At 36.6% G+C, this 22056-nt stretch overlaps 2 protein-coding genes and 1 long non-coding RNA gene across 13 annotated transcripts in view; 2 read left to right on the top strand and 1 right to left on the bottom strand.

Moving 5' to 3' along the window:
- The window catches only part of LOC126971205 (integrator complex subunit 14), a 32592-nt gene extending 21681 nt beyond the window's left edge, over positions 1-10911 (bottom strand). For all 10 annotated transcript variants that reach the window (XM_050817373.1, XM_050817375.1, XM_050817381.1 and 7 more), the window contains exons 1-4: positions 10613-10911; positions 8785-8939; positions 6570-6705; positions 3569-3678 (exon numbers count right to left, since the gene is read on the bottom strand). In XM_050817373.1, the coding sequence (XP_050673330.1) occupies positions 3569-3678; positions 6570-6705; positions 8785-8939; positions 10613-10799 (588 nt within the window). In that variant the 5' untranslated portion in view covers positions 10800-10911. The remainder of the gene's footprint in view (positions 1-3568; positions 3679-6569; positions 6706-8784; positions 8940-10612) is intronic.
- Positions 10912-13352: 2441 nt separating this feature from the next.
- LOC126971222 (uncharacterized) lies at positions 13353-15134 on the top strand. 2 transcript variants are annotated; one of them, XR_007730868.1, is made up of 3 exons: positions 13353-13761; positions 14311-14578; positions 14662-15134. It is a non-coding gene; the product is annotated as an uncharacterized LOC126971222 (long non-coding RNA). The 2 variants fall into 2 exon arrangements; XR_007730867.1 differs by having other exon boundaries at positions 14311-15134.
- A 2974-nt stretch (positions 15135-18108) lies between these two features.
- Positions 18109-21158, top strand: LOC126971295 (uncharacterized). Its single transcript, XM_050817518.1, has 3 exons — positions 18109-18136; positions 19437-19845; positions 20332-21158. Exons 1-3 carry the CDS (start codon positions 18109-18111, stop codon positions 20795-20797), a joined length of 903 nt encoding a protein of 300 aa, XP_050673475.1. The 3' UTR covers positions 20798-21158.
- Positions 21159-22056: the final 898 nt, after the last annotated feature.

Raw genomic sequence — 22056 nt, 5'->3', positions numbered from 1 at the left:
TTTGAACCCGAAAAAAAACAGCAATCTTGTGAATGGGTGTTTGAAAATGAGAACAGGCCGTGTTAATGCCGTGTGGTATTCTACCATTTGTTTGTGTGTTAAAAAAAAGTTTTCGTCCAACTTTTTTCTGCCGCGTTCTCCTACATCATGACAACGCTTCTTCAAACACGGCCAATAGAACTAAGTCATTTTTAGCTTCCGAAAAAGTACAACTCGTCACCCATCCTGCACATAGCCCCGACCTAGCAAGCACCCTGTGATTTCTGTATTTTCTCCAAATTCAAAGATTTGATGAGAGGTTTCACTTTTACCAATTCCGAAGAGGCAGTGATAGCGTTCAATCAACACGTAGAATACATGCCTTCAGATCTGTGGTCCTCCTGTTTTAAAAAATGTTTAAAATAAAAAGGAGTGTATTTTGAAAAGCAATAAACATAATATTTTGGTTATAACATGTTGTTTTTTTTTAAGTTCAGCAAAACTTTTAGTGTGACCTACGTATTATGTAATGTCATTGACTGAATTTATTTGAATTTCGAATGCAAATAAAGGTATTTTAAGTCAAAAAATATCTAGGCTCCAGATAAGTAATCAGTAATCACCATAAATTATATTATAATTAATATACCTTCTCCTAAACACGCTGTATTAAAGTCTCTTACTTATTAGACAGATTTGAAACGTTTTTCATATGGAAGAGTGAGCATACGGGTCACCTGGTGGGATGTGATCACCGCGGTGTAACACTAGAGCAAGCAGGGCCATTGCCGACCTTATAAAGTGTGGCAAAAACGTACTTGAATTCGAAAACAGTAACATTTGTACATTAAAATGTCATTTATTAAATTCCCGTGTCGCGGTGTTTGTTACCAAACTCCTCTGAAACGGCTGAACCGATATGACATTTTGTGTGCTTATCGGGTAGGACTGAGAATCAGCCAACATCTTTTTTTGATAACAAATTTTTCTATTGCAATTTGTTTTTTCATTTTATATGAATATGACGTTTGCTGGGTCAGCTAGTGTTAATATAAAATTGGTGCATGCGTGAATAAATTTGTCTCTCCGAAATCCAATCACGTACTTATAAAAGTAATTTCTCTTCATAATATCAATTAATCCAAATATTAACAACATAACCGGAATAGATATTAACTTTTATATACCAGTTTCTGTGCTACCTATAATAAGTAAATTTTTTGAAAAGTTTATATTAAATCAATTGTTAAACTATTTATCTGACAATAACATCTTACATCCCAAACAATTTGGTTTTACAAAAGGTGTGTTGCTTTGTGCTTCGCCGGGGAGTAAAACGAATAGGGTACTCCCAGGCCAAAGGGTGTAAGGGTGTAAGAGGCGACTAAAGGCTTTTTAGAAGTGGGAGAGTCACGCTGCCGTTGCATGTTGGCATTTTATACCCCAGGAGGGTACCGGCTCTACTGGCGTCGGAGAATCCTCAGCCCTCAGACGGGCAGCTCGAGCATTCTCGCTCGGGCTGCCCGTCGTTTTCTGGGGATGGCACAGAACCGCTCACGTCCGAGGTCAAACGAGGCAGTAACACCACGGCACCCCGCTCCACGCTTATTGTGGACTTTTGCAACATCAGGGGAATCCACTCCAAATTTAAACGCCGGCTTTGTCTAGCGATACGTCATATTTAACGTACCCCATATACAAAATTGAGCATAATTTTTTGCCTCATGCCGGGGCATGTGCGACGTTAGGGAGGATATCTGCTGTCGTCTTCTCGGCAATTTTGAGGGTAGCGGTCTACTCCCTGGTTCCGTGTAGATTTTGAGGACCGCGTCCGCATCTATGCGTGTGTCTACAGGTCCCATAGTGGTAACAGAAACGGATTATCTCATGGGCTGCGTTCAAGCGGCATTTGCCGACGTGCATGCACAGATCCCCGCTGAAATTGTAGTCTTGGGTGATTTCAACGGGCACAATGGCGAATGGTTTGGGACACGTAACATAAACTACGCAGGGCGATCTGTGCATAATTTTGCAACTGCGTATACGTCCCAATTGCTGGAGTCATGCCGTCACTAGATCTTTTACTGACTAAAAAATCCCCATAGTTACCAGGTCTCTGTCGACGCCCCTCTCGGAACATCTGACTATTGCCTGGTCAGGAGGGTAGTGCTTATCCAACCGTCGACCCGTCGCGTTTGGCACTACAAGTCAGCAGATTGGGATAGGATGCGTTCCTTTTTTGCATCCTTCTCTTGAGGAAAGGTTTTTTCCCCTTCAGATGATCCCAGTGCCTGCGCCGTTGCAGAAGCCAATGTGATACTACAGGCCATGGATATTTTTATTCCAAGCTTTGTAGCACCGATCGGCAGATCACAGCCCTGTTTCGATGCGTCAGTTAAAGCAGCATCTAACTGCAAAAAACAGGCGTAAACTTGGTTTGCGGCTCTGGGCACAAAAGATCCGAACTGCAAAGTTCTAAAGAGGAAATATAACCATTCCTCCAGATTCTTTAAGTGGCAAATCGCCAGTGCTAAATTTAAGCACGTTGTCCAAATCGGCGAGCAGCTTTCCAGTTACTCGACTGGAACACGCAAGTTCTGGTCGTCGTCGAAAGCTGCTCTTCGTAACGTCAACCAGTCGTCCCTGCCGCCGTTGCACATGAGAAATGAGACCCTGACCCTTACGGCAATCGAGAGAGAAAATCAAGAGAAAGCCGATCTTCTGTGCGCTCTTTTGGCCTCCAACTCGACTCTTGACGACAACGGAATAACACCGCCGACCATCCCGCAGTGTCAGAGCTCTATGCCTGAACTACAGTTCAGACAGAAAACTGTTCGGCGAGCTCTGTTTACGTTGGACGTCAGTAAGTCGAGCGGGCCGAATGGCATTTCTGCAATCGTGCTTCGATTATTATTAATATTATTTTGAACCTTCCAATTTAACCCCCAAAAGAGTTTGCGCGTTTTCAACTAAAAAAAACCTATTTGTCGAATCAATACTGGATCTCAATTGATTGCCAATTCCGCGGTCGTCTGGAGGGCAAAGCCAAATTGGCTTCGATGGAGCTGGGCCTCATAAATTTTATTTAAATTTGACTTTGAATTGTTCAATGTCCGCCATCTTTGCTACCAACATTAAATATTGCTCATTCGGATTGACTTTTAACACTTAGTTGCTCAACTAGTGGGAGGCTCCTTAGCACACAGGATGCCGGCTAGATTATGGGCACCACAACGGCGCCTATTTCTGCCGTAAAGCAGTAATGTGTAAGCATTACTGTGTTTCAGTCTGAAGGGCGCCGTAGCTAGTGAAATTACTGGGAAAATGAGACCTAACATCTTATGTCTCAAGGTGACGAGCGCAGTTGTAGTGCCACTCAGAATTTTTGGGGTTTTTCAAGAATCCTGCGCGGCACTGCATTGCAATGGGCAGGGCGTATTCCATTACCATTAGCTGTACGTCCTGCTCGTCTCGCCCTTATTTTCATATATAAAAAAAAAACTAAAATCAGTCCGTGTGAACTCGTCATCCGAGCGTAAGTTGTTTCGGAAACGAAAGTAAGTAGTGTATTTATGTGAAAAAGACTTACCCCAGGCACGTTCAATTGGTCTGGACAATAAATGCCACCCCTAGTTATGTTTCCAGTAGAACTATTAGTATTCCCAGCCATCTCGACAATCTTCTGGTAAAGAAGCATTGCTGAAATATTGTACATCTATATTCAAATTTAAATATTTTTATTCAAAATAGGATGTGACATCACTTATTGAAAGTCAAAAAACTACCACCCATTCCAAAATGAATGCCTCAGACCTGAGAAGAATGGGCGCAACAAACTCTGCGAGGTTTTTTTTTCATCGAATAAATATGTTTACAAAGTAATATTGTACAATTAAACTTAATATTTAACAGCCTGAGGGCGGTCGCTCCATTCTCAATCTGTGGTATTATTAAGAAAGCCATTTATGTTATAGTAACCTTTACCACACAAACGTTTTTTAACAATTCTTTTGAATAACGTAATACTTTTGGTTTGAACATTTTCTGGGATCTTGTTGTAAAAGCATATACATCGCCCCACAAAAGACTTACTAACTCGACTTAGCCGAGTAGTAGGCATCATCAATTTATGTCTTTATAGTAACTTGTTTGATTTTTTTTGTTTAAACATGCGACTGCGCCCTATTTCGATTATGAAAATTTATTTCACGTGCTGACTACTTATTTTTTTACACGTAACCTTAATTCATCGCTCACAATAGAAGACTATAGGTTATGGTTCGATTCGTATTCGGGTGTGTGGCGGTCCTCCACAGTGCGGTTTTCAAGGAGCTTTCTTCCTCGTACTACAAAGCTGTGGAATGAGCTTCCTTGTGCGGTATTTCCGGGACGATACGACTTGGGTACCTTCAAAAAAAGTGCGTACACCTTCCTTAAAGGCCGGCAACGCTCTTGTGATTCCTCTGGTGTTGCAAGAGATGTGGGCGGCGGTGATCACTTAACACCAGGTGACCCGTATGCTCGTTTGTCCTCCTATTCCATAAAAAAAATGGTTGGTAAAGCGGCTTAAGTACGGTTCAGTGCAACCAATGTGATCTATTGTGATAGCCACTGTTAACTATAGCTCACTACTAAGACTGATTCTTTTCATGAATCCTATTATATCACTTTTAGTGAGCTGACGTATCGAGGAATTGGTCTACACAGAGAGATGCTACGTCTACACTTTAATGGACCACATTCAGAGAGGATGTGTAACGGGGTTTCATCTGCACTATAACAGATCCTACTTCAATTTCTAGCATAAGAATAAAGGAAGACAAAGAAGTCTACCTAATATATATTAACATAAGCGTTATGACAGACAAATACTCGTCAATATCGGACCAGTAGATTAGATCCATAGAGTGGCAAAAACAAACAGACGGAGCCACCAAAATATCGGGAGAAAATAAAAACCTTTGTTTGCCGCTGAATAACGTACAACATTGTATCGACGTGTAGCTGCTAAAATATGCTAGGGTTGTCAACAGCACCAATCGTACGCATATTTAATCAATCAATCAGTCAAATTCTTTATTTGCGTATATGTTATACCCTCGTAACAATTTATGTTACAACAACATTACAGTTTCACATGTTTCGCCAGCTTTTTTTTTAACGAGACGAGCAGGACGTTCAGCTGATGGTAATTGATACGCCCTGCCTATTACAATGCAGTGCCGCTAAGAATTCTTGAAAAAACCAAAAATTCTGAGCGGCACTACAATTGCGCTCGTCACCTTTGGAGGCTCCTTTGTACAGGATGCCGGCTAGATAATGGACACCACAACAGCGTCTATTTCTGCCGTGAAGCAGTAATGTGTAAGCATTACTGTATTTCGGTCTGAAGGGCGCCGTAGCTAGTGAAATCACTGGGTAAATGAGACTTAACATCTTATGTCTCAAGCGACGAGCGCAGTTGTAGTGCCATTCAGAATTTTTGGGGTTTTTCAAGAATCCTGTGCGGCACTGCATTGTAATGGGCAGGGCGTATCAATTACCATCAGCCGAACGTCCTGCTCGTCTTGTCCCTTATTTTCATAAAAAAAAATTGAAGTATGCTCTGGACTTGAAAGTCCCTAAGTCGTATCGGTTCGGGAATACAGCAGTCAGTAGCTTATACATGGTTTTTTTTATGTAATAGGAGGACAAACGAGCGTACGGGTCACCAGTTGTTAAGTGATCACCGCCGCCCACAATCTCTTGCAACACCAGAGGAATCACAGGAGCGTTGCCAGCCTTTAAGGAAGGTGTACGCGCTTTTTTTGGAAGGTAGGTAAGGTTTGAAATAACTTTATATCATTCACACCTTGAAACAAATAATAAATAATTTAAGATTTAAAAGGCCCGATGAGTGTCTCCCTCCTTTTCTCAGATGATATATTTGGATGGGTGATGATTATCAACAAGCAATTTTATAATCCAAAATAAAACAAAATATATTGAACTTGAACATGTAAACGCCTAATCAAATTAATTCCAATCTATAAGAGATTTCCACGTATATATTCACACATATCTCTGGAACCATTAGAGCTAAAGACTTGAAATTTGGTAGGAATATTCTTTTCACCGGGTAGAGGTCAGCTAACAACGGATTTTACGAAATTCCATCCGCAAGTTTTTTTTATAACAGAACAACGTCTGTCGGGTCCGCTAGTATATAAGTTAATATATAACAATTAATATAAGCAGAATTCCACATTCGCACCACACGCTACAAGTTAAAATATCATCCCCACCATCTGGATGTGTGGCGGTCCTCCACAATGCGGTTTTCAAGGAGCTTTCTTCCACGTACTACAAAGCTGTGGAATGAGCTTCCTTGTGCGGTGTTTCCGTGACGATACGACATGGGTACCTTCAAAAAAAGCGCGTACACTTTCCTTAAAGGCCGGCAACGCTCCTGTGATGCATCTGGTGTAAAAAGAGATTGTGGGTGGCGGTGATTACTTAGCACCAGGTGATCCGTACGCTAGTTTGTCCTCCTTTTCCATGAAAAAAGTACATGAGTCTCGACAATGTAACTGAAATAAGTACAGTAGTACCTTGTTGTAAGTTTGGGTCATGAGGTGCGGCGACTGGCAATATGTGTATCCTTACTGGGTAAGTGGGGGGTAACGGCAGTGCTTGTAAGATGCGGTTTCTACCGATTGCTCCCACACCACAGCTTCCATCCGTTACCTGAAAGCATTTATTTTCTCAAAATTGATTCATTTATAATTAATTTCTAATATAATAGATACTACTACCACTTCGGAAACAAATGGCGTTCTGAGAGAAGAAGAAGCGGCGCAAGACACACGCAGTATTCTTTTTTTTTTTGCTTCTTAGATAATTTATATGTCGAGATAAAGACTCTTGTTGTTAGGCAACACAACAACAGGCTAGGTTTATAACTTTAGTGTGCACGTCAGCTACGTCTTACACTCGCGATACATTAGTTACTTTGTTTAAGTGTGCTTGCGTTTGATGACAATAGAGGCTAACAGTTCACCGCTATTTTTTCCGACGTATTTACAGTTGTCTATCTGGACATATAAATAATCTAAGGTTATAAGATATAAGCAACATTCATCAATGTAATTTAGTATCAAAATATTTTTTTTTTTATGAAAACATGCAATACTTTGATAAAATTCTATTCCTAGTATACCAAACTGATGGAAATTTATTCATAAATTTATTTATTTATAATTGGACACCCAATTGTTGTCAATTATCTTATGATTGATGCTCATATATTATATATTTAAGAAAGTACAAAACTTTAACAAAAAAAACTAATAGGACATCTGGTTTCGAACTGGGGTCTTCTGCTTTCCTGATGACCCAATGTCCCATCTGAGCTATTATAGTCATATAATATACTAGCTGACTTGGCAAACGTTGTTTTGCCATATAAAGTATAATTCACGCGATAGTTTTATAAGTAATAAAATATTGCCTGTACATCATTTTGTTCTATTGTCAATAGTTTTTGCAGCGCACGCAAAAATAGGTTTTCGATTTTACACCTTGTGTTACAAAATAGCAATTTTATTACGGATCCCTAATTTTGAAAATAAACATAGCCTATAGCCTTCCTCGATAAATGGACTACCCAACACTGAAAGAATCATTCAAATCGGACCAGTAGTACCAGAGATTAGCGCGTTCAAACAAACAAACAAACAAACACTGCAGCTTTATAATATTAGTATAGATAGTGGCGAAGTTTACCTTTGTATTCTAATGTTATTCTAGCTGTTTCTCATTAAAACATGGATAAAACTAAATTTTTTTAAATGGAAACTTTTCGCTCCCAAAATGACCTGTACACTAAATTTTATTAAAATCATTGGAGCCCTTTCTGATTCAGATTATATACATAAATATTTATATACAAGAATGCTTGTTTAAAGATATAAGGTACATACATACATTTTAGAACCTAAAGCACAGAGTGAAACATTTCATACAAATTCAAATACAAATATTTATTTATTACAACAAAATACAAAATATACATTCAGTGTTGGGGTCTCCTTTAAAGCAAACAGTTGCCTGTAGTAGGAGGCCTCGCTCTTCCATAGCAAAAACATAATAATATGATGTAATAATAAACAAGTTGACCTTAACATAAATATAACAACACCCGATGGATGAATGTCTCAAGCTGTAGACAGTCGAAGGTGGCGATACCTGCACTATCGCCCAAACTGACACGTAGACTTATCAGCCTCAACAGACATGACATCCGTATAATGGTGGGCACCCTAATGGGTCACACATCACTAAACAAACACCTTTTCACAATCGGCGTAACGGACAGCCCTAAGTGCAGAGGTTGTCTGACCGAAGACGAAACGGTCGCTCACGTAATCCTGGAATGTGCGGGGGTGGCCAACCATTGGGCAAAAACCTTAACCAATACAAGGTCGCTCCAAGAAGTCTGTGAACACCCCAGGAATGTTCTGAACTTCTGGAAGGAGCTGGGCTGGTTGGAGTAACCGGCCATTACTGCACGCAAAATGGACCCATGCTAGTGGTTTAATTGCGGAAACAGGAGCCCCTATACCATACCATACCATACCAACATAAATATAATTAATTAACTAAGGGAAAGAAAACTACTAACAATAATAACGTAATAAAAATTGATTTATTTGTAATCTAAACTTAATGTGCTGTGTGTGTGTGGGGGTGTGTGTATGTATGTATGTGAACTTCATTAAATATGTACTTCAGATAGAAGAAATTGAATTTAAAAACAAAACTTACAATAACAATATGCACAGGAGTCTGGTATCCCCAGTCATTTAATACTAGCTGATTAACAACTAGCAGAGCAGTTTCAATACATGTCTTGTCACCGTCTTCAATATTCAGAAGCTTTGCTCGTATGTTGTCATATTCCCGGGTAAATGGTACTGCAACTGAAGATGAATAAATACAGATGGGTGTCTGCATTAGTAACAAAGGCAAAAGAGGGTTCATGCTCTTCTAAGAGGATTAGGCTTCGAGATTTTTAGAAGTTGGTAGAGATAAATGGAAAGTAACCTGACCGGGTGAGGATTGTTTTTAAATCCATAGTCCATATGCAGAAAATGTGGGATAGTTCCATTGGTAAATTTGTTTATTAAACATAATATTAAACTCATACTTAAAATGAATTGTATTTAAAATGATTGAATTTGTGTCAGATTCATATTCATAAATGTTCTGCGGAGGCAACATAGATAGTTACTATATCATCACAGGCCTGCTTCCCAGCCATAACACCTTTAACAATGTTATCTTTGGGCCTTTGCAACCCTGTCAGCTATGTAACGGACAAACCATATTTCATATAAATATTATTTCATAGAAATATGGTAAGGTGCCTAATGGTATGGATTTTTTGCAATTGTGGAAGACAGCTTTTTTTTTATGGAATAGGACGACAAACAAGCGTACGGGTCACCTGGTGTTAAGTGATCACCGCCGCCAACATTCTCTTGCAACACCAGAGGAATCACAAGAGTGTTGCCGGCCTTTAAGGAAGGCATAAACACTTTTTTTGAAGGTCGTATCATCCCAGAAACACCGCACAAGGAAGCTCATTCCACAGCTTAGTAGTACGAGGAAGAAAGCTCCTTGAAAACCGCACTGCGGAGGACCGCCACACATCCAGATGGTGGGGATGATATCCTAATTTGTGGCGTGTCGTGCGAAGGTGGAATGTGATGTTGGATTATACAGATATACATGTGTAGTACCCTCTCACCATTAGCAAAGATGCCCCGAGGAGCTGAAACCTTAAGTGACTTAAATATGTTGCACTAGGTGATACAATGGTTGAGACTCTGGGTAAATAGGGTCCACAAGATTCAAGTATTTTTAGTCAAAATACTCACTTACTGAATTATTTTAAGTAATAAGTAAGCAGTTATCATTCAATAACATTCAAAAAAGCCTTAGGCCTGAAAAGAAAGGGTTACTATATTCAGTGTTTTTTTAAATAAAATATAGATTACAATGTAATATCATACCATAAAAATTTATAATTAGAGAGCCTGAGGGTGTTCACTCCTTTCCCAGTCATACCATAGTATCATTAAGGAAATCATCAGCATGAATCCTCATTTAAAGTTATTCAGACTAATTAATTTGATAGGTAACCCCAAATGTGGCACATAAGATATGTTTGGCAATTGTAATGTGCTGCACATTATCAGTTCACCTTATTGCTGGAAACTTGGACTGGAACTTTCATGATGATTACTATTTATTGTTTTTTTATTATAGTTTATTTAAGTTCAGTATCCATATTTGTGTTAAAAATTTAAGTAAATATTATATAGCTAGGTAGGTACCTAACTTTATCATAATTATATGGAAAATATTCATAAAGAAAGTGATATTAACCTATATACAGTAGAGACTAAATTAAATGGACAAATTAGGTATTCTGAGCATATAACACTGAATTCCTCATTATGTATTGTAATAATTATAATAGTTGAAATACTAAAAAGTTTTTAAACTAAAATAACCATATTTAACTTTTAGTAAAATACGAAAGATTTATACGTTTTGGAGGGAAACTAGAATTTTCATTTAGTCTTACCTTCACACACAGAAGAGAATGTTAACAAGGCTACATATTCCAGCTTTATGTGATCGGTCAAATAATCGAGAAATGTATTAATTGCCGCTGATGCGATTGTGTGTCTGGTATGGTTTTCTGTCGAGTCTGATGATGGTACGGGCCGACTCATAGACAGAGACACGTCTAGTAATAATACTGTAGGCATCTTAATTCATAATTTTTCTATACTTTATTTGTAAACTAACTCCCACTTTAAAAAATATTATATTTATATTTTTGCCGGCAACAACATCGATAACGCCAACAGGTAAACACTAAACAAGTAGAACTGTCATTCTCAACTGACATTTGCAGAACAGCTGTTTGCAATTTTGCTGTAATTTGACACAACAAAATTTTTTTTTTTTTTTATATTAATTCGTTCTTTCGAACAGGCTATAGCCAGGGGCCTTACTGCCTTGTCGTTAGTATTTTCATTTCTTTGGTATTTATTATTTTCACTATTTTGTTTTACAAAAAGTCCAATCCAGTTTTCTCATTTCATCTTACATTATTTCCATTTTCCTTTTCCAATTATGTATATTCGATAGCGAATATTTATAGTAGTTTCTTTCATCAAATCCAATCCAGTCTTAAAGTCATCAGTTATTTTACCATTTCCGTTAATGTATAATTCTCTAAAGAATATTTTCCATATTTTCCTTTTAGTAAGTCCAAATCCAGTAATATAGTCTCTAATAATTTTCCCCTTTTCTTAAAGTCAAATCCAGTGTAATCTGCATAACTTTTTAGAATAATACCTACCTATTTACATTATCTGTTCAGTTCGCGAATTGCGCTATGCTATTACTAGTTGTATATGTACAAGTTATAACGTATTTACATAATTATAAACAAATTTACAACGTATGTATCTACAAATTACAATGTATTTACAGTACTACATACAAATTTATACAAGGACATATAAGTTGATGTGTCCTTTAATAGATCTATTACTGAGAGCGGGATTATATTGGGTGCACCATATATTTCCAGTAGCTCATCCATCAGCACAAGGCGCTATATGCCAAAGGACGAACAATCAAAAAAGATGTGATCCAGAGACTGATCTTGTTGCTTATTACAATGGTCACAAAAAGGAGAGGAGACAATTTTTTTGCGATGAAGATGAAAATTCAATCGATAGTGACCAATACGCATTCGTGTTATTGTAGTATAGAACTTTCTGTGAGCGTTATTTTTAAACTTACAAAACCAGGGTGTGCTATTAACGGGATTATCTAACAAAGTATACGAATGAGCCTTATTTTCAACTTCTGTACAATTGTACCAATATCTTCCCCAAAGAAGAGTCATACGCTGTTTTAGATTACTTATTATATCTGTATATGGTATGTTAATGTCTAGATCTTTGCAATCAGGATATAGGGATAGATCGGATATATTAATGATAGTTCTAGCTAGAAAATCAGCGCTTTCGTTTCCTGCTACTCCTATATGGGACGGGACCCAAACGAAATCCACTTTAATATCGATTAAACATAGTTCGAACCACAATTCCTTTATAGCAAAAATGATGTAATTGATGTTAGCACTCATTTTGTTATTTGACAAACTTTTTAACACACTCATACTATCACTAACTATTACCCACTTCTTATTAAGTTGATTTTGTTTCTTAATATGCTTTAAAGCAAAAATAATAGCGACGGCTTCAGCAGTAAAAATACTGGCATATCTATTAATCTTAAAGCCAATACCCTTCCTAATTTCAGGAAGGTAGATTGCAAAAGAAACATTATTATTGTTTTTTGCGCCATCCGTATAAACAAATTTACAATTAGACCATTCTGACAATAATACATGAACCTCCTCTTTTGAAGTTAAATTTGGATCTATTACAACATTAATTGCAGAATATTTACATCGAAAAGAACCTGCATGGCAGGGAAGTATATCATTATTCCGATGAATATTTAAATCTTGTAGAAATTTAAAAAATGAAGAAAAATCTTGCAAGATAAACAACTGTCTCGGAAATGAAGACGATTGATAAGCAATAAGATTCTTAAGAAGATTGTTCGTCGGCAAGCTATAGAGCTTTAAAATAAATCTTTCTTTAAGATAACTAAATCTAATACACAAAGGAGGAAGGTTGGCCTCGATTTGCATAGCAGCTATTGGGCTAGTTTTAAGTGCACCCAATATTGTACGCATACATTTATTTTGTATTTTATCCAGACTATTAACAATTTTGCTGTCTGCGGCGAAACAATGAAAGCCATATTCAAAATGACTACGAATAAGCGATTTATACAAAATTAACAATATTTTAGGGTCCGCTCCCCACGACGTTGCACACAAAGATTTTAATACATTATAAGCTTTATTCGCTTTAATTATAACACTATCTGTATATTTTTTCCAAGAAAGTTTTGGAGTAAATGTTACACCTAGAAATTTTATGTCACATGAAATAGGCAGTGGAATGCCATTGTATAAAATGGGAGGTAATATGATGCGTTTACGACCAATCACAAAGACTTTTGATTTGGTTGGATTTACATTTAAATTAAGATAAGAAAAGTATTGATATAAATTTACAAGTGCTTTATTAATAGTAGCGGCTAAATTAATCAGATCAACTCCCGATACATAGACGACTAAGTCATCTGCATACTGTAGGTTTACTATATTTGGCCCCAAAATAAGGTTCAATCGTCTTCTGTACATAATAAAAATTAAAGGAGACAATATTCCCCCCTGACAAACACCTAGAGAAGAAAGTCGTGGTCCATACAAATGTTTATTAAATTTTACATATACTTTTCTGTCAGTCAAAAAGGATTGCATCCAATTTATTATTTTACCTGGTATCCCTAACATTGATAACTCGTCACAAAGCACGGCAATATTTACACTATTGAAGGCACCTGAGATGTCAAAAAATACAGACAAAAGATATTGATTACTTGCTAAACATTGATGCGCATCAAGCTGTAACTGCGCTATACTCTCCCTAGAAGACCGACCTTTGCGAAAACCAAACTGATTATTAGGCAAAAGACAATTTTGTTCTATAAAGAACTCGAGACGTTGTTTTAGAAGCTGCTCAAATATCTTCCCAACACAAGACGTGAGAGCTATAGGTCTATAAGAGTCAGGTAACATTTTATTTTTGTCTGGCTTTAAAACTGGGATTAAACAGTCTGTTTTCCATTCTGCAGGAATAGTATTCTCCTTCCATAGGCGATTAAGATTATTTAAAAAGATGTTGAGACTGTGGCAATTAAGTTTTTTGAGTAAAATATATGGAATGGTATCAAGACCGAAAGATGTATCTCTTCTAGTAAATAAAGCGGATTTTAGTTCTTGTAAAGAAAAAGGCTCTATCAAATATTTATTACTATCATTAACAACATTTACATAGTTAGTTAACTCATTTGATACAAAGTCAGAAGTATACTTTTGTAGAAAATCTGGAATCCAACTATCATTCAACACACTGTCAGGAATGTAAGTTTTGTTAAATTTGCGCATGTATTTCCAAATTGAAGACAAAGGAGTACAACGATTAAATGAATTGCACAAGCCTATCCAGCTATTTCTTCTTTCACTTTTTAAGATAAGTTTTTTTAAAGCCCGCAATCTCTTAAACTCCACATAATTTTCATCAGTGGAGTTGTTTTTAAAATTAATGTAACCATTTTTAGCATTTAAAACTGCTTCTGTACACCTCTGATTCCACCAAGGCGACCAAGGATATTTAAAAGATTTTTGTGAACAAGAACTAGTAGCATTATTACTATTAGAACTTTTGGAAAACAGACAGCTAGGGATTGACTGCTTGGCAGCAGAAAGTAAAATATTACAAAAGGAATTAAAAGCATCTATTGAAGATAAAGTGTCAAATTTAACATCATCCAAATAAGAAACAACTAAGTTACTATACATATTCCAATTCACCTGCTTATAATTAGGGTGAGTGGGCAAATGTAGATTATTACATAATGTGTTTTGCAAACTAATACTATCACTACTTACTGCCATTTTTATTATTACAGGGAGATGATAACTACTGCCCAGAGGACTGTCAATAACTGACCAGTCACATAAAAGAGCCAAAGATGGAGTTACCAAAGTCAAGTCAAGAGCATTAGGACGCCAAGATGGAGATCCTATTGTGGTAGCTTGACCATTATTCAGAATAACAAGACCATTCTCATCTATAACCTCTAAAACATCTTTACCTCGAGGCAATGTATCAACACATCCCCACAACATGTGATGAGCATTGAAATCACCTGCAAATATCATTGGCTCTGGAATGGACTTAATTAAACTGTTTAAATTGTTTTTATTAAATGGAGGATTTGAATTGGAAGGACTGTAAAAACTCACAATACTCAGTTCTTTGTTATTAATTTTAATTTTAATGCAAACATTTTGTAGAGCACTATCATAATATGTATTTATGTTAGAAAATGTGATATTATTATGAATAAAAATTGCTACACCATTGTGTTTATTACCACAATCATTCCTTATTGTGTTATAGCCTTTTATTAAAAAATACTGATGTGGTTTTAACCAAGCTTCCGAAATTATAGCAATATGGATATGATTTTCATATAAAAACCTTGTAAAAATAAGCCTATTACTAATAATACTTTAAGCGTCCCACTGCACTATATTCAATGTATCCATAATAACAATTAACTAGGTGTCTTTTTTCTAAAAGTGTTATTCAGAATTTCCTTAATACTATTTGAATTTATAGTTAACTTATCTTTATTTGTACAAATTTGTAAAACTGCTTCAACCAAGAGGTTCATAAATTTGTCAGATTTTATAAGATTGCTCAGGTGTGTGTCAATATACTTTGAGTTTAATTGAGGGAAAGCAGTTTCATTGAAGAGATCTGAGTATCTAACACTACGGGACTTCACTTTGTTTTCTTCAATTTTTTGTTTTTTCAGAGGACAGGTAGATGAGATAGCTATGTGATCTCCACCACAGTTGGCACATTTTGTTAAAGTTTTTGGACACATTTTAAAATTGTGATTGTCAGAACATATGGAACAAACTTCATTGTTTCTACAAAATTTAGCAATATGGCCAAATTTCATACAGCGTAGACACTGTTTAATAGGGGGTACATATACATTAACCTCATGCCTCCAGTGATCAAGTGTTACATACTCAGGTAACAACGTTGATGCAAATGTGACTGCAACAGTTTGCGTTGGAACAAAGGAGACAACACCCTGTGGGTCCTTTACTCGCCGCATGAACCTTCTCACAGCAATAACTTTTTTACTCGATGCAATTAATTGATGAATTTTTTTGTTGGAGTAATCAGTGGGAACAGAAGTAAGAACTCCAGTGACCTCCGTTTCAGAAGCCGGAATTGAGGCAACCATCTCCAACTCGCTAAGTAACTTTTCATTTTTTAAAAATACATTCGCATTGTTAGGCAGGTCAAAGGTAACACCAACTTTAAAAGCATTAACGGACCTCAGGTGCAACACACCCGATACGCAATGCCTCCTGATTCCATTTGACAGACCCAACCTGTCCTTGTCTGATATTTTGACTTCACCCTGCTTGCGATTGAGAAATACAATAAATTCTTTCTTATTTGAATTTTCGTCGTATAACCTATAATAATTTGTCGCTCTATAAGGGGTATACTTCTCTTTATCCTTTCTTCTTACAATGAGACGTTCAGTCACCTCCGCGTCAGATACCGAGGATTCGGATAGGGGAAGTTCGTCTGCTGGTTCTGCGTCGCTCTGGCCGTTCTTCGGCCTTTTACCTGTACGCTTCCCCATGGCGATGGGGAAGCGCACTTAACAATTTATATATACAAAAATCGAATATTTATAAACCAGGATAAACAATTTACAAGTATGAAAAATATATGCACTATGAACAATAATTTAAACAATTTTTTTTTGTATAAGCGCGCCTTCCTTCGTTCACTCGTTCCCGCCAAAAAAAAAAAAAAAAAAAAACAAAAAAAAAAAAAAACTTGACACAACAAAAGCATCAAGCCTGACCTACAAAGAGCACAAGTGTATTATATTTTATGAATTTAATTTTAAATACTACTAGGATGCCGCAGTCGCTCATCGTACCGCTTCGCTGCGGCGTATACTTGAGCGAAGCGAGGTTAACTAAATCTATGTACGGTAACAAAACAAATTAATCCGAAACATGATCATTCGAAAATGATCAAAGGATAGCAGTGTTACAATTAAAACTTATTGTGATTTGATCAATCAGCTCAATTTTTAAATAAATATAAATAGCGCGTGCTAATTTAGAATAATTTGTAAATTATGTTTGTTTTTAATTATAATAATTGAAACAAGTAGAAATACAAAATTCTGTCTTGACAGTAGGTAACCTAGAAAGCTTTCTATGAGTTCAAAAATTTTTAAAAATCGGTCCAGAAAAGGCCGAGAAACAATTTAACACAGAAATCAATTGGAGTCAACCGGTGGGAGCTCCGCTCAGCTACGCTCAATAAAATTCTTATTACACCATAATAAACTGTAATTTAGATGCTTCGTAACCTCAAGTGCTGCACTTGTACAAAGTGGCGTACAAAAATTACCATCGTATCCTTGTTTAGTATAAAAAAAGCTGACTACTATTTAGTCATTTTGTTATACTTACTAAACTTGGGCCTCTACACGAGGCGAAACACGTGTGGAATTGTTTTAAAAACAAATATTGGCGGAATTAACACTAAAAAAACCTTAAATCATTTGTATAATTATGGATCTCCGCAAAGTAACGCCTAATTCAATAAATTTTCTTAAACTTGGGCCATTTATATTTAGTACAAGGAAGTTATATGGGACCGAATGTTTGGACTAAAATCGAGAGGGTCCTCAGTCCCATATTATTAACTGTTTTTTCTTTAATAAGATGGCCACATTTTTATGCCTATCTGACTGAGTTTTGATCAGTAGTGCACAGTACTATTATAATATGTAGTTACATCCCTGGTTTACACACGTTGAATTTTCTCAGTTGGTAATCTCTTTTCATTTTATCATCATCACATCAGCTTCATCGTATGTTATCGTGGCAATTATGAGGCAATTATTGTGCATCTTGGGTTAAAGAAGACAAATAACCATTAAAGGTTAACTATGTCACTTTAAATTGTTCATTCACGTTGATTTAGCATGGTTAATATTGTTTATTAAAAACTAGAACGTTGAGAAAACATGTGCTAACTCCAACTTGGATTGTTGGATGGTGACAACTGGAAAGGTACTAATATTTAGTCTTGAGATTCACCTATTGAGAATCAGGGTATAGTTTTCCATTTCAGTTTTAGCGACAATCCTCTTACACCGTAGTGATATAATTTATTGATAATAGTCTCATGCTGAACACGGTTAAACGCTTTTGTCAAACATTGCGTTTAAACGCGTATATCTTTCTAAAAGTCAAGCAACGATCCTGCAATTCCTCTAGTGTTGCAAGAAAATATGGGCGGAGCTGATCACTTAACATCAGGTGACCTGTACACTCGTTGATGGAGGAGAGGAGGCTCTTCTATAAAAAAAGCAAACGTCATTCAGATCATCAAAAGACTCTTTCTAATTCAGAGCATAAAAAATATGATGTTTTGACAACTTGCCGCCAGAAGTTCTATAAAAAACTCGGGTAAAAGCAAATTATTTTTCGAAATACCTGAGTATAAAATTGTTTCCTCAAAACGGTAGGTACTTACCTACATATTTTTTTTCACTAAGATAGCAACGGAGGTTTTGTGTGGATACTAGAAAATCAGTAAAAATAGACTCCGTTGGGTACTTAGGTGCCTTCTTCTTATCAGTTTATAATTTATATGTAGGTTTGGTTTACTATTTAATCTTGTTTCATTACCTAGGTATTACTCTCCATGTAGGTAGGTTACTCCATTACATATGTATAGTTTTGATGATTGGTTGTAGGTACTATTTTGAAGTACTTATGGATTTAGCCAAGAGAGAGTTGACTTTCAATTAAACCAGTTGTTGCTATTTTTAACATAGTTTGAATTACTCATACAATATGATTTTCTTAAGTTTATGTAAGCGAGGCTATCGCCCTATCACTGAACGGTGACATATATTTTAACCCTTATTACTAAGTGTAAATGGATCAATTAAAATCTGAAACTTAATTTTCTGAGCGGCATCGCAATTGCGCTCGTCGCTGAGATCTATAGAGCGTACTGAGACTTTGCTCAGACTTTACTTACGTAAAACTTGGCTGAGAATAAGTTAAGCATACAGTTGAAATTAAGCCCAATGCAAAAGTCTAAGCTTACACTCGGCTAAACTTTACGTAAGTAAAGTCTGATCAAAGTCTAAGTACGCTGTATAAATCTCAGGCTTTCAAACTTAAAAACAACCGCGCGTTTTGCAAGAATTTTTTGCCACGCACAGCTACTTTGTGGAATCAATTGCCGGCTGCAGTTTTCCAGAACCGATACGACTTAGGGACCTTCAAGAAAAGAGCATTCCTTAAAGGCCGGCAACGCATCTCTTGATACCTGATGTTGCGGATGTCCGGATCTCCTCTTCCCACCCCGTGAGCCTCTTAACCGTTTGCCCCCTCTTATATAAAAAAAATATTACTGTTTTACGATTGAAAGCGTGCCGTTGTGGAACCCACTTAGTCGGACATCCTGTGCAAAGAAACCTTCTACGACGGGTATGCTTTTGGTATTCTATCTGACATTTCCCGCCTAATTGGATATTAGCTCCCTGGTTCGAATGTGACCAACTAGATTAATTGTCGCTCTCTTGACCTGTCTATGTTATATTAGTTAGAATGGAAGCTCTAGAAAACAATGCATTTGAGGAAGATATCTCACATCCTAAAAATGAATATCACCCTTACTTTATTGCAATACCATGGGACGATCGAACTAGAAATAGTAAAATATATGTCGTCGTTTTAATGACTGCCATATTTGTTGTTACAATGGGTTTAGTGATTAATAATCTTATCATGCACTACAGGGGCTTCGACTCGCTAATTTCGAAAAGTGAGTATTCAAAGGTGGATTGCAATTTAGTTAAAGTCGATACATATCGTTTTGTTGCTAGATTACATTCAGTAACAACAAAAGAACTTATTTGTGTTGGGGCAGTTCTCTCTTCTAGCTCCGTTTTGGCGAACGAACTTTGTATTCGGTCTGGTAGCGTTCGTCTATATTTAGGGAGTGCAACCGAGTAAGCAATTTTGGTATTTTAATTCATTGACGTACAATAAACAACTAGATTCCCAATCGCCTATTATAAGGTGTTATATATACGTATACAATAACGCTATTATCCGAGCGGCGTTGTATATACGTATACAATAACGTTTTGTTTTAGCAATTGGAATATAATTATTTAGCAAAATGATAAAAACCGTCAAGTTAGTTACACAATTTTGTTAATATAAAGGGGCACTTACCTGAAATACAACACTCCTTACTTTTCATGTTGTTATTTGGAAACTTTTTCATTGAACACTTTTTCATTGCGCGGAGTTGTATTCAAAGCGCGGTTGAAACACAACTGAACGAAAACTCACCTACTAGACGCTTCGCAGGGTTTTGCTTCAGACATTTTTGAACTTGATTTTGAGTCTAGCTGTTTATTGTACGTTAATGTCTTCACTTAATAATATAATGTGAACTTAAGAAACTTAATAATACTTAATTGTTACAGCCCTTTCTGTAAAAAAGGATTTCCTGTTGATGCTATTGACGTGATACCTCATGAGGGTATCGTTACAAAGGCCTTAGTTGTGTTAACCACTTATGGAGATTTGTCGAAGTGTTCCAAGCCAATTAAATTAGTATATGCTAGTATTGAAGCTAAACTGCAAGCATATGTGATTGGCAGGCCCTATCGTGGCGGTCGCTCATTGTCAGTCCAACTTGCGACTGTGATCACAAATCCCGATGAAATTTCCATAGACTGGCATGATCACTTCAAAAAAAAGAATATCATATGTGTAAAGGACCTAGAGAACTGCCCGATAAGGGCCGGCGATCTTCTAGTTCAAAATGAACGGCTGTATGGCTTAGCCTCAACGAGCGCATACGACAGAGCAAAAACTAAATTTGCATGTTTTGCAAATATCAAACGTGTGTACTACCAGATAAAAATGCTACATACTAGAACATTCTAATTATTTTACAAAATATAATTCATTTTCACTATTATGCACAACGTATTTATATGTTATACGTATATGCAATATGTAAAAATGTTATGGTGTCATTTGTAGCGTGTTCCATATTTCAGATTTGTTTTTATACGACTTGATATGTCTAAATGTATAGAACGTCATTGATTAAAGTAGCTAATTTTATTAAATTAAACAATAAAAGACTGATTGATGAAATTATATTTTATTATAACAATAAGTTTCGTTAATTATGTTTGTGTCCGCGACTATATCTGCGTTTATAACGGTGATGGAAAACTCTTATAGATCCGAGATCAACTTCCTCTGGGGCCGTGAATTTCTTCCAGTCCCTACTAACATAGTAAATTGCCAGGACTACAATTAACATAAGCACTGCATACAATAATGAGTGTGGATAATTAGTGCCAACTAGACCTTGTAAACTATTGGTATCCAGTGATGTGTTGGCCTTAGAATTTTGTTGAAGATATTTCATAGTGTATTTTTGAGCAACGGCCAGATTCCCTGCATCATAAGATAAAGTTAACGGTTATAGACGAGGCGCAGATGATACTGCTACAACTATTCATATTTCGTTCAGTAGAAATTAATAGCCCATGAGAATTAAACAAACCAGAAACAACAACAACAATCACTTCACAAGACTTAGGCTGAATTCTATAGAGCGTACTTATACTCATAAAGTTAACGGTTATAGACGAGACGCAGCTGAAGTCAAACGAAACATGAATACTTTATGAGAATCGAAGAAACCCGAAACTCACTTCACAAGAATTAGATTTATAATAACGGTCAATGATATTGCACCGTGCACCAACTCCAATTCCTTTTTGGCTTTTTGGCAACCAAAAAGGAATTGGATCGCCAACGCGGAAACGCACCTTATATACCTATCTCATTCCATAATATATTGATATGTTTTTTGCTTGTAATCGTTTTGATCAGATATTGCATGAGCATTAAGTGAGCTCTTGCAACATTCAGAAAAAGAAAAGAAGCTTTAAGCTTAAAAATAGAGCACATATGCTCTAGCACTCTACAAAGCTCTGGTCCGGCCACATGTGGAGTATTGTTTTCATCTCTGGTCTGGCACACTGCAGCATCGGCTCCAATTACTTATTTCACTGCTTGCAGAGCTGTCCGTATTGTCATGGATCCAGTGCCCCGGGAACGGCTCGATCACTTGGCGTCATGTAAAGACGTCACTTCATTGTGAGTCTTCTACCAAATTTATCAAT

The sequence above is a fragment of the Leptidea sinapis genome, chromosome 23, assembly GCF_905404315.1.
Source record: "Leptidea sinapis chromosome 23, ilLepSina1.1, whole genome shotgun sequence".
Classification (NCBI taxonomy): domain Eukaryota; kingdom Metazoa; phylum Arthropoda; class Insecta; order Lepidoptera; family Pieridae; genus Leptidea; species Leptidea sinapis.
Note: the sequence above shows the minus strand (reverse complement) of the source record. Positions and strands in the feature narration are given on the sequence as shown.

Excerpts from the sequence above, each read along its gene's own strand:
- LOC126971295 (XM_050817518.1), top strand. The coding sequence starts at position 18,109 with ATGGGCGGAGCTGATCACTTAACATCAG. Across the intron at positions 18,137-19,436 it reads AGCTGATCACTTAACATCAG|TTAGAATGGAAGCTCTAGAA; the intron begins GTGACCTGTACA and ends ATGTTATATTAG. Across the intron at positions 19,846-20,331 it reads TATTTAGGGAGTGCAACCGA|CCCTTTCTGTAAAAAAGGAT; the intron begins GTAAGCAATTTT and ends TAATTGTTACAG.